At 33.1% G+C, this 14,220-nt stretch overlaps 1 protein-coding gene across 2 annotated transcripts in view; it reads right to left on the minus strand.

Moving 5' to 3' along the window:
* LOC145276775 (EGF domain-specific O-linked N-acetylglucosamine transferase-like) overlaps window positions 1-14,220 on the minus strand; it is a 170,380-nt gene that overhangs the window by 18,664 nt on the left and 137,496 nt on the right. For both annotated transcript variants that reach the window (XM_080128085.1, XM_080128169.1), the window contains exons 13-15: window positions 11,179-11,240; window positions 9,214-9,241; window positions 1,295-1,386 (exon numbers count right to left, since the gene is read on the minus strand). In XM_080128085.1, coding sequence (XP_079984211.1) covers window positions 1,295-1,386; window positions 9,214-9,241; window positions 11,179-11,240 — 182 coding nt within the window. The remainder of the gene's footprint in view (window positions 1-1,294; window positions 1,387-9,213; window positions 9,242-11,178; window positions 11,241-14,220) is intronic.

The raw sequence follows: 14,220 nt of genomic DNA on the forward strand, positions 1-14,220 counted from the left end.
CATTCAAACTCCCTGGCTTCACATTCACATTAGTTAGAACAGATACATCAAGAGCATTGCCAAGGCAGCTATAAAGAAGGTGGGCTCTCTCTTCCGTGCTAGAAAGTTATTTACGCCTGAAAGTATCGTGTACTTTTACAATGCCACCCTTCACCCAAGTATGAAGTATTGTTGCAACATTTGGGCTGATGCATCTGCTACTAGTCTCTCACTCTTAGACAAAGTTCAAAAGAGTCGCCAACCCAATAGGTCCTGCACTATCAGCTAGGCTTCAACCACTGTCCCATCAATGAAATGTTGAACCCCTCTGCCTGTTTTACTAGTACTTTAATGGTAGGTGCCATGATGAAATACAAGCCCTACTAAATACTTCTGACAAACCCGACAAGCAGCAAAATCCCACCCCTACACAATAGATATCCCTAGATGTAAGAAAGCCTTCTACTCCAATAATTTCTTCTCTAGGACTAGTAGACATTAAAATCCTCTTCCAGGTTCCTTACTGAACTGACATGCAGAAGTTCAAATGTAATGTAAACAGATATGTTGCTGCTCAACTCCCTACATAGTATCTGTACAAATTACATCCCAGATAGTAGATCCCTACATCAAAGTGGCAATGTGCTTTGTTTGGGGTGGAAATGTAACCAAATTTTTTTTTAAATTGATCAAGTACTTTTTTTAATAAGAAAAATCATTTTTAAGTGATTAACAGAAATTCATTCCAACATAAATCTTGCAAGTTTGAATAATCTTTCTTTTTTGTTTGTTTTTTTTTATTTTATTTTTTTTTTCAAAATCTTGATCAACACAGCCACTCATATTACTCATAGAATTTGATTTTTTTTTTTTTAAATAACACTGCTTGGTCAATTTATATGATTTTTGAAATATGATATTTTCTTTATTTTTGTTTTTTTAATATACGGGACATTCTGGATCCAATTAGTTTTACACAAACAAGACAAAAAAAGGGTTATGGATGCCTTCTGTAAAAATTCAGATAAAACTATTTTTTATGAAATCTTAAAAATAGGTATTAGACATCAATTAATAAAAAATCCCCAAATTTCAGTTTTTAAAAAAAATAATCTCTTTAAGGAAATTCATTTAGTTTCATATACACAAAAAAGTTCTTTGCAGTTGTTGTAATAAGAAGAGTTCTTGCTGTGAATATTTTACAGGGGGAATCAGAGATGGGGCGCAGTCGAATATTTAGATGAAAATAACAATAGAGTAGAGAAAGACTAGTAAAAATTTTTCTACGAGGTTGATATTTCTTTTATATACTTACAATTCAAAAAGTACAGCCCAATCCGGAAGAAAGAGAGTATGGGTAAGTCCGGATCCATGCATACCAATAAAAATATCGGAATTGAGAGACACCTGCAAAGCAAATTAAAATTTAGAAAATCGATGCAAATAAAAAAAAAATGTGTGTTACTTGGCTAGAAACTACCGTTTAGATTGCAACCAAATTTGACATGTACACCTGACAGGAAAGATTCTTCGCCTGACTAACATTCCAACAAAAAAAAAAAAAAAAACTGCATCCAGTTGGATACCAGAAAAAGATCAAAGCGTTTGTAATATGATTGCTGTTGTGTTCTCCATGTGCACTGTGTAAAGACAAAAAACAGAAAAAAAAAAGAAACAAAAAAAAAAAGAAAAAAATTTGCTGGAACTCCTTACCAACATCGCAATTCTTAACTTAAACTGTAATTTTCAACATCTGTTCTCTCTCTCTCTTTCAGCTGTAAAAAATTCAGCACCCGTCTTCACCAATCTGTCTTTGTTATAGCCACCATGCCCCTCGTATACAAATTAATGATCCATCTACAAACTGAAGTTTTACTGTTCTTTTTCCTTTCCTGATCCCATCACCTGACAGGACAGACAGGAGCACTGCCGCTTGTGTAAGTTATGCCTTTCATTACCTTCACTACACACGGAAGTCTAATGCTCCTCGAATAATTATGTGTTGGACATTTTTTCTCAAGATTTTGTCATGATGCCATTATCCGGATTATCCGGACTACCGCTTTCATCTTAAGTTATAATCTCGCAACATTTTGATCCATATAACTTCTGACATCCTTCAGAGGTATTATGTCAAACTCGGAAATTGTTGTTGAACTCAGAAATCTGCACGGAATTTCAAATGGAACATCCATGGGGGTAGCATTTATTAATTAGTAATTCGCAATTTATTTGGAGTGTCGTCTGAACTGAAGATTGAATTGTTTTCTATTGTTATTGTTAGTTTTAAAGCTATTTTGTATCGCTATCCTAGAGTAAGTTTTATTTTGTGAACACAGTTGTTTGCTATTTCTCGTCTACAGTTTAATAGATTTTGAGGTTCTTTAAAGTACAGGATAGCAAATTTTTCATGGAGGCATAATTTACATGGGTCGTCTAAATGTCTGCACGTGGTAGCTTGTCTCATTATTTTCCATTCGACTACCGGCAAATGTCCGCTTTCTTTGAGTTCCCAGTATTTATTCGCTAGTGTTGTTTTTATACACAAACAAATAAATATAATAAATAAACAAATAAATAAATTAAATAAACATGAATATACATAAACGATCACACATATATGTGTATATATATATATATATATATATATGTCTTTATTCGATTGGCAAAATTTTAGAATAATTATAAAAAAGTGAACCATATCGTAAATTCAATCAACTAAAAAATGGAAACCGGGGTGAGGAAAAAAAAAAAAAAAAATATATATATATAATGGGGCAAGTTATATGTACAATTAAATAAAATAAATAAGTCGATTAAAAAAGATCGTTAAAATATACCCAAAGCGCTTTTCGTTCAGACAAACATTTTCAAGGGTCATAAGTCTGAAAATTATTATTTTTTAGAATATTTGGTAGTGATATGGAATACGAGCGGAGAGGTTAAGAAAAAAAAAAAAAAAAAAAAAAAAAACCTGACTACCCAAATAATTCTAACTGAAGCCGGAGGTTTCTCTGCTTGCACAAAGTAGGGGGGTTAGCAATGATGGTAAGTGCTTCGAGGACGGACAGATGGAACTTTGTGCGTCCTCGGTGCAAAACAGAAAAACACTCCGGAGAGAAAACAAGACCGCATTCCTTTTTATCGACCAAATGTTGGCCGATGGACGATTCTATCAGTTGGGATTTTCTGGTAGTAGCTTGATGATCCCTGATGAAACGGGGGACATGTTGGGCGATTCTAACCTGAAGACGCTGGGTCGTCTTGCCTATATAGACGGCACCACACCGACATTGAAATTTATAAATAATATTACTAGTTTGGGAGATAGGCAAGACATCCTTACGAAATGAGGGAAAGGCGGTTTTTGTGGAAAAGGCAATACGGAGCGATAGAGCACCAAAATTAGAAGACACCAGAGAGGAAATCTTATCGCAAATAAGTTGGCCTTCAAGTCCAATCCAGGGTAACCTAAGGTATACCGGAAATCTACATGGACCGTATTTTGGTAGCTCAGAAAAGGATTTAATTTTTTTATTAATAACTAAGTTAACTAATGGAGGTGGATATCCATTAGTAATAAAAATCCTTTTAATGTTATCAATTTCCACATCAATAAAAGGTGGGGAACAAATAGCAAGTGCCCGATGGGTTAAGTTTCTAATAAGATTTAGTTTCCTGGTTGTGGGTGCAAAAGAATCCCAACTAAGATAAAGACCAGTAAAAGTGGGTTTTCTATAAATAGATGTCATAAAGGAAAGCCCACGTTTAGAAACTAACACATCAAGGAAAGGAAGGGAGTTATCTTTTTCCACCTCCATCGTAAATTTGAGAGAAGGGTGTAAATTATTTAATAAGTGGAAAAAGGACATAGCTTCATCATGCGTTGCGAAACAAGAAAAAGTGTCGTCAACATAACGCATGTAAAATGTCCCCCGTTTCATCAGGGATCATCAAGCTACTACCAGAAAATCCCAACTGATAGAATCGTCCATCGGCCAACATTTGGTCGATAAAAAGGAATGCGGTCTTGTTTTCTCTCCGGAGTGTTTTTCTGTTTTGCACCGAGGACGCACAAAGTTCCATCTGTCCGTCCTCGAAGCACTTACCATCATTGCTAACCCCCCTACTTTGTGCAAGCAGAGAAACCTCCGGCTTCAGTTAGAATTATTTGGGTAGTCAGGTTTTTTTTTTTTTTTTTTTTTTTTTTCTTAACCTCTCCGCTCGTATTCCATATCACTACCAAATATTCTAAAAAAATAATAATTTTCAGACTTATGACCCTTGAAAATGTTTGTCTGAACGAAAAGCGCTTTGGGTATATTTTAACGATCTTTTTTAATCGACTTATTTATTTTATTTAATTGTACATATAACTTGCCCCATTATATATATATATTTTTTTTTTTTTTTTTCCTCACCCCGGTTTCCATTTTTTAGTTGATTGAATTTACGATATGGTTCACTTTTTTATAATTATTCTAAAATTTTGCCAATCGAATAAAGTTATATCCCATTTATTGAACCATTATGGCAAAAACTTCATTCATTCGTTAAATAATATAATTCACCTGAGAAACAAGATCACCTCCATCAAATGTAAAATTAAGTTCCTTCGTGGATGTCTATCTAATCATGTTGCACCGGGCTATATCTGCAGACGCATTTCCAAGATTAAATGTAGGAATTCTTGGAACCTTACGGTGGCCTTTTTAAAAGACGAAATAACATTTTATTCTGATGTGCTTCTTAGTTTACAGAGTAAACATTACTCGGTTTGGACTCTCGCTTGGAAAACGTTGTCTCCATTTGATAAACTTCGATTTTCTAAGTTACTTTCAGCCAAGGATGTTAAGTGTCGTCATACAAATAATCAAAAAATTTACTAATTTCTTAAACCTTTTGATTAAAAATAAATTTGGCGAACCTTCATTCTCGGATCAGCATATATTTAATTTCTCTAAATTTAAATTGTCAGAAGTCGATACGTTTGTGTTGTCTAGGGGACTTGAATTTTGTGTCCCTCCTCGCCAGATTGACGTAACTCAAACTCTTAGTGAATTTGAGATTTTATTTTCACAAATAAAAAATAATGGTTCGGGTGACAACTTAAATATTGTTAAATCTCGCTTGACTGAATTAGCCAATAAATTCAGTCAATGCAATATTTCTTCTCGCCATTTTATTTGGCAAAGTAATCATTTCATTGCGGCTAAGCAATTAAAATGCAATAATGAGATTTACATTTCTCGCCCAGATAAAGGCAACGGTGTAGTTATCCTTGACCGTCAAGACTACATTGCAAAAATGCTTTCTATTCTTAACAATGATAGCAAATTTATCTGTTTAGGTTCCCTGGACTCTGATGACACTCCTTCAATTGAAACCAAGCTTCAAAATAAACTACTTCGATGGCATAAACTTAAATATTTATCTAAGGAAGTTTATAATAATATCCGACCGGTGGGCTCTCAACGCCCCAGGATTTACGGATTGCCTAAGGTACACAAAATTGATACTCCATTGAGACCAATTTTGTCGATGGTAGGTTCGGCCCAACACAATCTGGCTAAATGGCTGGTTTTAATTCTTGAACCAGTCTGTTCTTTTTATTCAACACATTGCACACCTGATTCTTTTCATTTCGCATCGACTATCAAGGAGCTTCCTCTTACCACTAACAACTGTTATTTGGTCTCCTTTGATATTAGCAATTTGTTTACCAATGTTCCTCTTGACGAGGTCATTGATATATGTGCTGATTTTCTTTATAGAGGCCCTGGCCCCCTCCCCTCTTTTCCTGAGGCGGTGTTCGTTGAACTTTTGGAACTTGCTACTAAGTCAGTTTCCTTTAGTTTCAACGATGTGATATATCGCCAGTTCGACGGTATATCGATGGGATCACCCCTTGGCCCAACTTTGGCCAATATTTTTGTGGGTTTTTTAGAACAGACGTTGTTTGACAAGTGCCCTAGACCAGCATTTTACATGCGTTATGTTGACGACACTTTTTCTTGTTTCGCAACGCATGATGAAGCTATGTCCTTTTTCCACTTATTAAATAATTTACACCCTTCTCTCAAATTTACGATGGAGGTGGAAAAAGATAACTCCCTTCCTTTCCTTGATGTGTTAGTTTCTAAACGTGGGCTTTCCTTTATGACATCTATTTATAGAAAACCCACTTTTACTGGTCTTTATCTTAGTTGGGATTCTTTTGCACCCACAACCAGGAAACTAAATCTTATTAGAAACTTAACCCATCGGGCACTTGCTATTTGTTCCCCACCTTTTATTGATGTGGAAATTGATAACATTAAAAGGATTTTTATTACTAATGGATATCCACCTCCATTAGTTAACTTAGTTATTAATAAAAAAATTAAATCCTTTTCTGAGCTACCAAAATACGGTCCATGTAGATTTCCGGTATACCTTAGGTTACCCTGGATTGGACTTGAAGGCCAACTTATTTGCGATAAGATTTCCTCTCTGGTGTCTTCTAATTTTGGTGCTCTATCGCTCCGTATTGCCTTTTCCACAAAAACCGCCTTTCCCTCATTTCGTAAGGATGTCTTGCCTATCTCCCAAACTAGTAATATTATTTATAAATTTCAATGTCGGTGTGGTGCCGTCTATATAGGCAAGACGACCCAGCGTCTTCAGGTTAGAATCGCCCAACATGTCCCCCGTTTCATCAGGGATCATCAAGCTACTACCAGAAAATCCCAACTGATAGAATCGTCCATCGGCCAACATTTGGTCGATAAAAAGGAATGCGGTCTTGTTTTCTCTCCGGAGTGTTTTTCTGTTTTGCACCGAGGACGCACAAAGTTCCATCTGTCCGTCCTCGAAGCACTTACCATCATTGCTAACCCCCCTACTTTGTGCAAGCAGAGAAACCTCCGGCTTCAGTTAGAATTATTTGGGTAGTCAGGTTTTTTTTTTTTTTTTTTTTTTTTTTTTTTTTCTTAACCTCTCCGCTCGTATTCCATATCACTACCAAATATTCTAAAAAAATAATAATTTTCAGACTTATGACCCTTGAAAATGTTTGTCTGAACGAAAAGCGCTTTGGGTATATTTTAACGATCTTTTTTAATCGACTTATTTATTTTATTTAATTGTACATATAACTTGCCCCATTATATATATATATTTTTTTTTTTTTTTTTTCCTCACCCCGGTTTCCATTTTTTAGTTGATTGAATTTACGATATGGTTCACTTTTTTATAATTATATATATATGTATATATATGTGCATGTGTGTGTGTACACATAGATATATTTATATATATATATATATATATATATATATGTGTATATATATATATATATATATATATATATAAAAAAAAAGGAAGGAAAACGTCTACCTTAAACCACTAACCTAGTTCTAAAACAGATCATTTGTTCGATAAAATGCATGCCCATTGGCTGATAGGAAGGGGCGCGGTGGATACTAGAAAGCTGATTGGCTAACTAGAAATCCTCAACATATATAAAAACAAGAAGCAACCACAGAATTCGCGCATAAGCCTGACGAATCCTATAGTGGATGAAACGCAGAATATTCAGTGTAGCTTAATCGCCATATATATTTTATAAATTACTAACTAGCTCTACCTACGTATTGAGAACTTTTGAAGTAAATACTTAAAGTTTACGCATAAATCTATACTTTCGTATATTAGGTTTATGTGAGTAAATGAAGTAGTTATATATATATATATATATATATATATATATATATTTGCATATTGATTTTAAAAAAGGACATTTTATTAGTTAAATATAATTTGTTACTGTTTAACAATTTGTTTGATTTTCACATAACAAATAGTTTTATTTCCTGAACATTTATTACATTTATATTTAAATTTTTCTTTCTTTAGAAGGAATGTCTTCATTGTCAACAAGTTATGGTCTATTCTAAATTGCTAGTGAAAAAGTAAATTTATTTCTTTGCAGTCAAATTTTATAAATTTGAACTGAAATTATCAAAATTTCTTCTTTTTTTTTTTTTTTTTTTTTACACAGTGATCACCACTTATCAAGGCCCGGAAGCCACTCAGGGATAAGGGTTATTCAAAGTACATTACGTTAGTGTGGAGATTTGATAAAGTATTTACTTACGGGGGCGGTTCATTAGGAATTTGTTAACACTGGACTTGAAAACATCCAAGTTGTAGTCCGGTGGGAAGCAGGCAGACGGAACAGAGTTCCACAGGCGTGCAGTTCTAATGTTCATGTTTATTCATATGAATGAGAAAGATTTTGTTTCATGCTGTAATGATGGTTCAGAGAGAGAGTGATAAGTGGCCATGACTAGCATGTGCTTGCTGCAAGGAAACAGTAGCTGCACGTGGGCATGAACCTAGAACTATTGGATTTTGGGGTGAGGGTTATGATTATGAAAAGTAATTGGCAGTTCAGAATAGCTGAATAAAAAGATTTGTGTTCACAGTTCAGTTTTGGATGCCACATCAGGTTTTGAATAGGTATCAGTTTATCTTTTATTTTTTTTACTGTTGTCGGTGAAAAGAAGAGAAGAAATAAGAACTACTGCTACTGCTAATACTAAGATCGAACATCTTGTCAATGAGGAGAAGGAAAACGACTACAACTTGATATTAAAAGTCAACACGTTCCCTGTTGTTGGTAAAGAGAAAAAATGATAATATGCCAACCAACGTGAGTAACGAACCAAACACATCTTTCACGTTTCAAGTTAGAAACAAAGTATTTAGTATTTTGGTTCAGAATTTGCCCTATATTAAAAATAAAGAAAAATATATATTATGTATGTACCTGTAACAAGATAAAACAATATCATATTCCAAAAATCACATAAATTGACCAAGTAGTTTTATTTTTATAAAGAAAATCATTTTTTGAATGGGGATTCATAGGTATTACAACATAAATCTTGCAAGTTTGAATTATTGAGTTATCTCCTTTTGTTTTGTTATTTTAGATTGTTTTCAAAATGGCAGACAAGACAGCTGCTTTTCAGTTACATAAAATTGGATTTTGTTATTTAAAAATAACACTATTTTGTCAATTTATGCAAGTTTTGGAATATGATCAATATATAAGTCTTTTCTTTATTGTTGATTTTTGATATAGGGGGAATTCTTGACAAGAACTAGTATTTTAAATTAATGTTTCAATTAATTCAAGTAATGAGCTTACATTTAATTGTTACGATAAATAAAAATAAAAAAACTTACCTTTAATTGTTCATGGAAGGATATAAATCTAAAATGAGAAAATAGAAATATTTTTTTAAATATTATGCGTTACATTTTCATTTATCAATGAGTGTACAAATAGTTATACGTCCATCTTGTCTTCGTCTACTGAGAATTCCACTCGGACACCGATGTTTATGAAAATGTTTATCAGAGCAACAGGCCACACGTGTGTTTGGGAGGATGGGTAGCTGGGTAGCTCATCTTGCTACATGCAGCTTCACTGTGAACTTGCTGCTCTCAACAATTTATGAATTTGAAAAAACGTCGACTATACTATTTCTGGTTTTGATGAATTTAGGTAATAAAGACACAAGTGCAAAATACACATAAAAATTCCAAAATGAGTTTATCAAAATTTTGGATGCAATACATGAAAGAAAAATAGATAGAAGTTTATCAAATTCAAAAAGAAATTATTTCTACATTTAAAAGTATTCTCCACCAAATGAGATTCTATTTTTTTTCTAGGTGGTTATGTGTGAACAGACTGAAAAAAACAAACAATTATCTCTTAGAATTTAGAATGTGGTTAGTTGTACATGTAAATTTGGTGCCCAGAAAATGAAGCAATTTTGATAAAGTAGGACAACTAATTTTGATAAAGTAGGACAACTAATTTTGATAAAGTAGGACAACTAATTTTGATAAAGTAGGACAACTAATTTTGATAAAGTAGGACAACTAATTTTGATAAAGTAGGACAACTAATTTTGATAAAGTAGGACAACTAATTTTGATAAAGTAGGACAACTAATTTTGATAAAGTAGGACAACTAATTTTGATAAAGTAGGACAACTAATTTTGATAAAGTAGGACAACTAATTTTGATAAAGTAGGACAACTAATTTTGATAAAGTAGGACAACTAATTTTGATAAAGTAGGACAACTAATTTTGATAAAGTAGGACAACTAATTTTGATAAAGTAGGACAACTAATTTTGATAAAGTAGGACAACTAATTTTGATAAAGTAGGACAACTAATTTTGATAAAGTAGGACAACTAATTTTGATAAAGTAGGACAACTAATTTTGATAAAGTAGGACAACTAGCAGACAAGACTTCAAGCAGAAAAAACATGTTTTTTCTGCTTGATGCTTCATCCGCAAAAAAAAAAGAAAATTCCCGGATGGAATTCATATACTTTTGTTGACTTTATTTCTGGAGATCCTTGACTGTAAAGTTCTCGTTCAAACTTTTCTATTCAAATACGGACCTCGTTATGCAACATTAATTCTGTGTGTAAGCGTGTCCAGCTTAAAGCCACAAACTACACAATATTCACTTACAAACTTTATGCCATCAAACTCCGCATGAGCTCAACCTGATTACTGTAAATAATACAGTAATATGCATTTGATAGTGATCACCAAATTTGTGCAGGGGATATTTTTCTTTCATTCTTAGTGGTAGTTGGTTCCAAAAACAACCCTGAAATCATGTTTATAGTTCAGTTTCTCATTGGAAGTTAAGTGAATGGAACATGCAAACGATGTAGAAACTGCATAAAAGTTGAATGTTACCTCGAGATTGGTGCTCATTAAGATTAAGAATCAAATAATAGTTACATGGTCTCTCTCTCTCTCTGATAAATTTTCTCTCCAAATAAAACCTTGAAAACTCAACAAAATCTTTGTGTAGTTCATGAATGAAAAGTTTATTTTGCCTAAATTAAAAAGATGATCACAGCCAGTCCTGAAAAGAAAATAGGAAGAAGCAAACAAGAAAAACTAGTGTAAACATACATGTATAGAAACACTATTTGCTTATTGATCGCTCATGAAATGGACCGCAATCACACATGAGAATGTATTTTTTAATGAAAACGTAACACATATTGACGTGAGGTTTTCTGTATTTCTAAATAGAAGAGTTTATTCTCTTGTTATTCAAGGGAGATAAATTTTAAATAAAGACTCCAAAAATACATCAATATTTACCTGGCATCAAAGTCAATTAATCGCACATCAAATTCTGGAATTGTTTTCAGAGCTGAAACTAACTGCAAAGAAAGAATGTAAAAAAAAAAAAAAAATTAAAAACATCAAAATAATACCCATCAAAAATGACAGAATTTTTAAGAAGTAGAACTCTCTATGAGACAATTCCTATACTTTGAATTCCTTGCTTAGATTCATTGAAGCATTTAACAATTTTTACGAGCTTGGAGAGGTTAAGTTTGGAGGTAATTGTACCCTGGCCAGAATCATAGATTCTGTGATGGGTACCTTCCCTCCCCTACATTGCCCATAACACAAAAGAAAAAGAAATATCACAATATTAAATGACATATTCATGGATGTTGCTCACTCAACCATAGTGACTTGAACATAAAACAAGAATGACACAACATATTAAAATACACAAAAGGAGTTTTTTATTTACATGAATATTTTACAATCACTGAAATTTGATACAACACTCAACGGTCCGGGATAAGTGTTGAATGGACTAAAATCCAAAACATGGATATTACAAGGGGCGGGTGGGAATTAGATTAGGATGGGTTTATTAAGAATGAGTACTTATCTGCAGATAAGGAAAAAAAATAAAACGGCAATCGACAGTCCTTGAAAAAGTTTGGAGATATGAGCATGTTGTTGTATATCACCCTAACATTTCAGGTTCCCTCTTCTGTCTCATTTTTCCTTTCTCTCACTTTTTAATTTGTCCTTGACTGTTCTTGGTCTTTCTTTGAGGAGTCGTTCTCTACTACATTGGAAAATCTGGCGGTGCATTCGCCTTCCTCTGGTGTAAATATCTATATTTATACATATACATTCATATGCATTTCAGATCTCTGATCTAAAAGTCCTTATAACAGTTCCACTTTTCCTTTCATCCTGCATGAATGATACAGGCAGATGGTTTAGGGCAGAGATGCCGTAAGGTCCCACTAATATGGGGGTGTCAATTCAAAAGGGTTTGTAAATTTTGTTTTCTCCTCACTTCCTCGATTTTCCTAGATGTTTTTTTCTTCCTTTTTGGTTGACCAATGAGGAGTCTCCCTTTACTTGCTATCGGCTACTATGTCATCCGTTTTCAGAGAAAGAGAGGGGGGGTGAAAGAGAAAGAAAGGGAGTGTGTGAAAGAGGGAATAAGGTTCTCGCATTGTTTGCAGTGGCTGCTGTGTCAAGTGTGTGTATCTGGTGGGTTCGCCATTGACTACAAAATGTTTACGTTTGAGGTGGAAGGTTCACTGTTCATGTTAATTCCTTAAATTTTTTCTCTTTTTTAATAAACCTTTCACTCCTTTTATTTCAATTTTAATTTTAAAATATATTACACAATTGACTTGATAAGCAGCCACAAATTATTAACCTTTTCTTAACAACGACAACAATCCAGAGCCCCTTTTTGATATCCATGTGTCTAACACGTGTACATACTCTCATAAAGTTAGAAAATAAAGTTATGAAACTTTTTGATTCTTATTGAGAATTCCTTCTATATTGAAATAAAATTATACAGAAAAATCTATATAATATCATACCCCAAAAAGCACTTAAATTGGTCAAGTAATCTTTATTTTTATAAAGGAAAGCATTTTTAAGTGATTAATAAGAATTAGCATAAATCTTGGGAGTCTGAATTATTGTTGAGTTATCTCCCTTATTTTTTGAGATTTTTTTTTTTCAAAATGGCAGGTAACACATAACACAATCACACCTTCTCGATTACCCATAAAATTTTATTTTCTTATTTAAAAAAAAAAAAAAAAAAAAAAACTACTTGATCAATTTACATAAATTTTTCTTTATTTTACTTTTGGGAAATTCTAGACAGGAAACAACATTTTTTGGATTTAAGTCAGTGCTAATCAAAAATAAAAGCCACTTATAGGATAAAGTTCAATTAGATGGATAAATTGTTAGTTGAATGATAAAGAATATTATGAGAAGATTGAATGCAATAAAAGGAATAAACAAACTGATTACTTATGAGACAATGTTTAAGACAAGCATCTGTTGACATTAGACATGTTCTAGCATTCAGAGAAGGAATCTTGTGGTAGCATGTTCCACAACTAGAAAGTTTGTAGAAAGAAAATCTCTCCATAGGAGAAAAAAGAATTGTGGTAAGAATGTCCTAGGAGGAGAAACACGAGATTGAAGTAGTTATTTCCGTAAATGATGCTCAGAAGAAAAGGGTTGTAGAGAATATTTCAATTGCAAAGTTGATTTTGTAATTAGTCATGATAAGAAAGAATGCGGCTCTGAACAGCACCTCCCCAGATGTGGTAGTAGTATCTTCACATCAGAAATAATTTTTCCGTGATCAAAATTTTTTTATGAGTTTAACAGATATTCATTTTTGTTAATTTTATTATATTATAGGATGAGGGGAGGGGGGCGTTCGTGCTAATAATTCACACAAAAAGAAATTGTTTTTTCTTTTTATATATACATACATATATATACATACATATATATACATACATATATATAATCATGTCGGCACATCAGTTCTCATTAGATCAGCAAAGTTAAACCTGATCAGTACCAGATGGGTGACAAATTTGGAAATAGCATGCATTGTATATAGGAGGACACCGACACCTCCCTGCAAGAGTAGCAAAAACCTAACGTCATCATCCTCACTAACGGGATATACATGCGACTGGAAACTGCTTGTGAATTTCATACTCCGATGAAAATTCCTCCTTTGGAGGAAACTGGTTAGGATTTTATATGTGTGTATGTGTGTGTGTGTGTGTTTATGGGAAATATATGCTTATTCAATAATATTTCAATTTTTATTTATATCGATGCTTTAATTTATAAAGCTTGATATAACTACAGAACATATACAAATAAATGATAAAACGTCACATTCCAAATTTTAAAATGTTGTCCATTATACCATTTAATTTATTCCGCCCTTACTCATCAAAAGAATAAGAACTCATCAACTTTGAAAGAAAATAAAGGAATATGGGCATGATTACAAAATCCGGAAAAATCGGAAGTGAAGTTGTAATT

Source organism: Euprymna scolopes, chromosome 1 (genome assembly GCF_053919585.1).
Source record: "Euprymna scolopes isolate OS-2025 chromosome 1, ASM5391958v1, whole genome shotgun sequence".
Taxonomy (NCBI): domain Eukaryota; kingdom Metazoa; phylum Mollusca; class Cephalopoda; order Sepiida; family Sepiolidae; genus Euprymna; species Euprymna scolopes.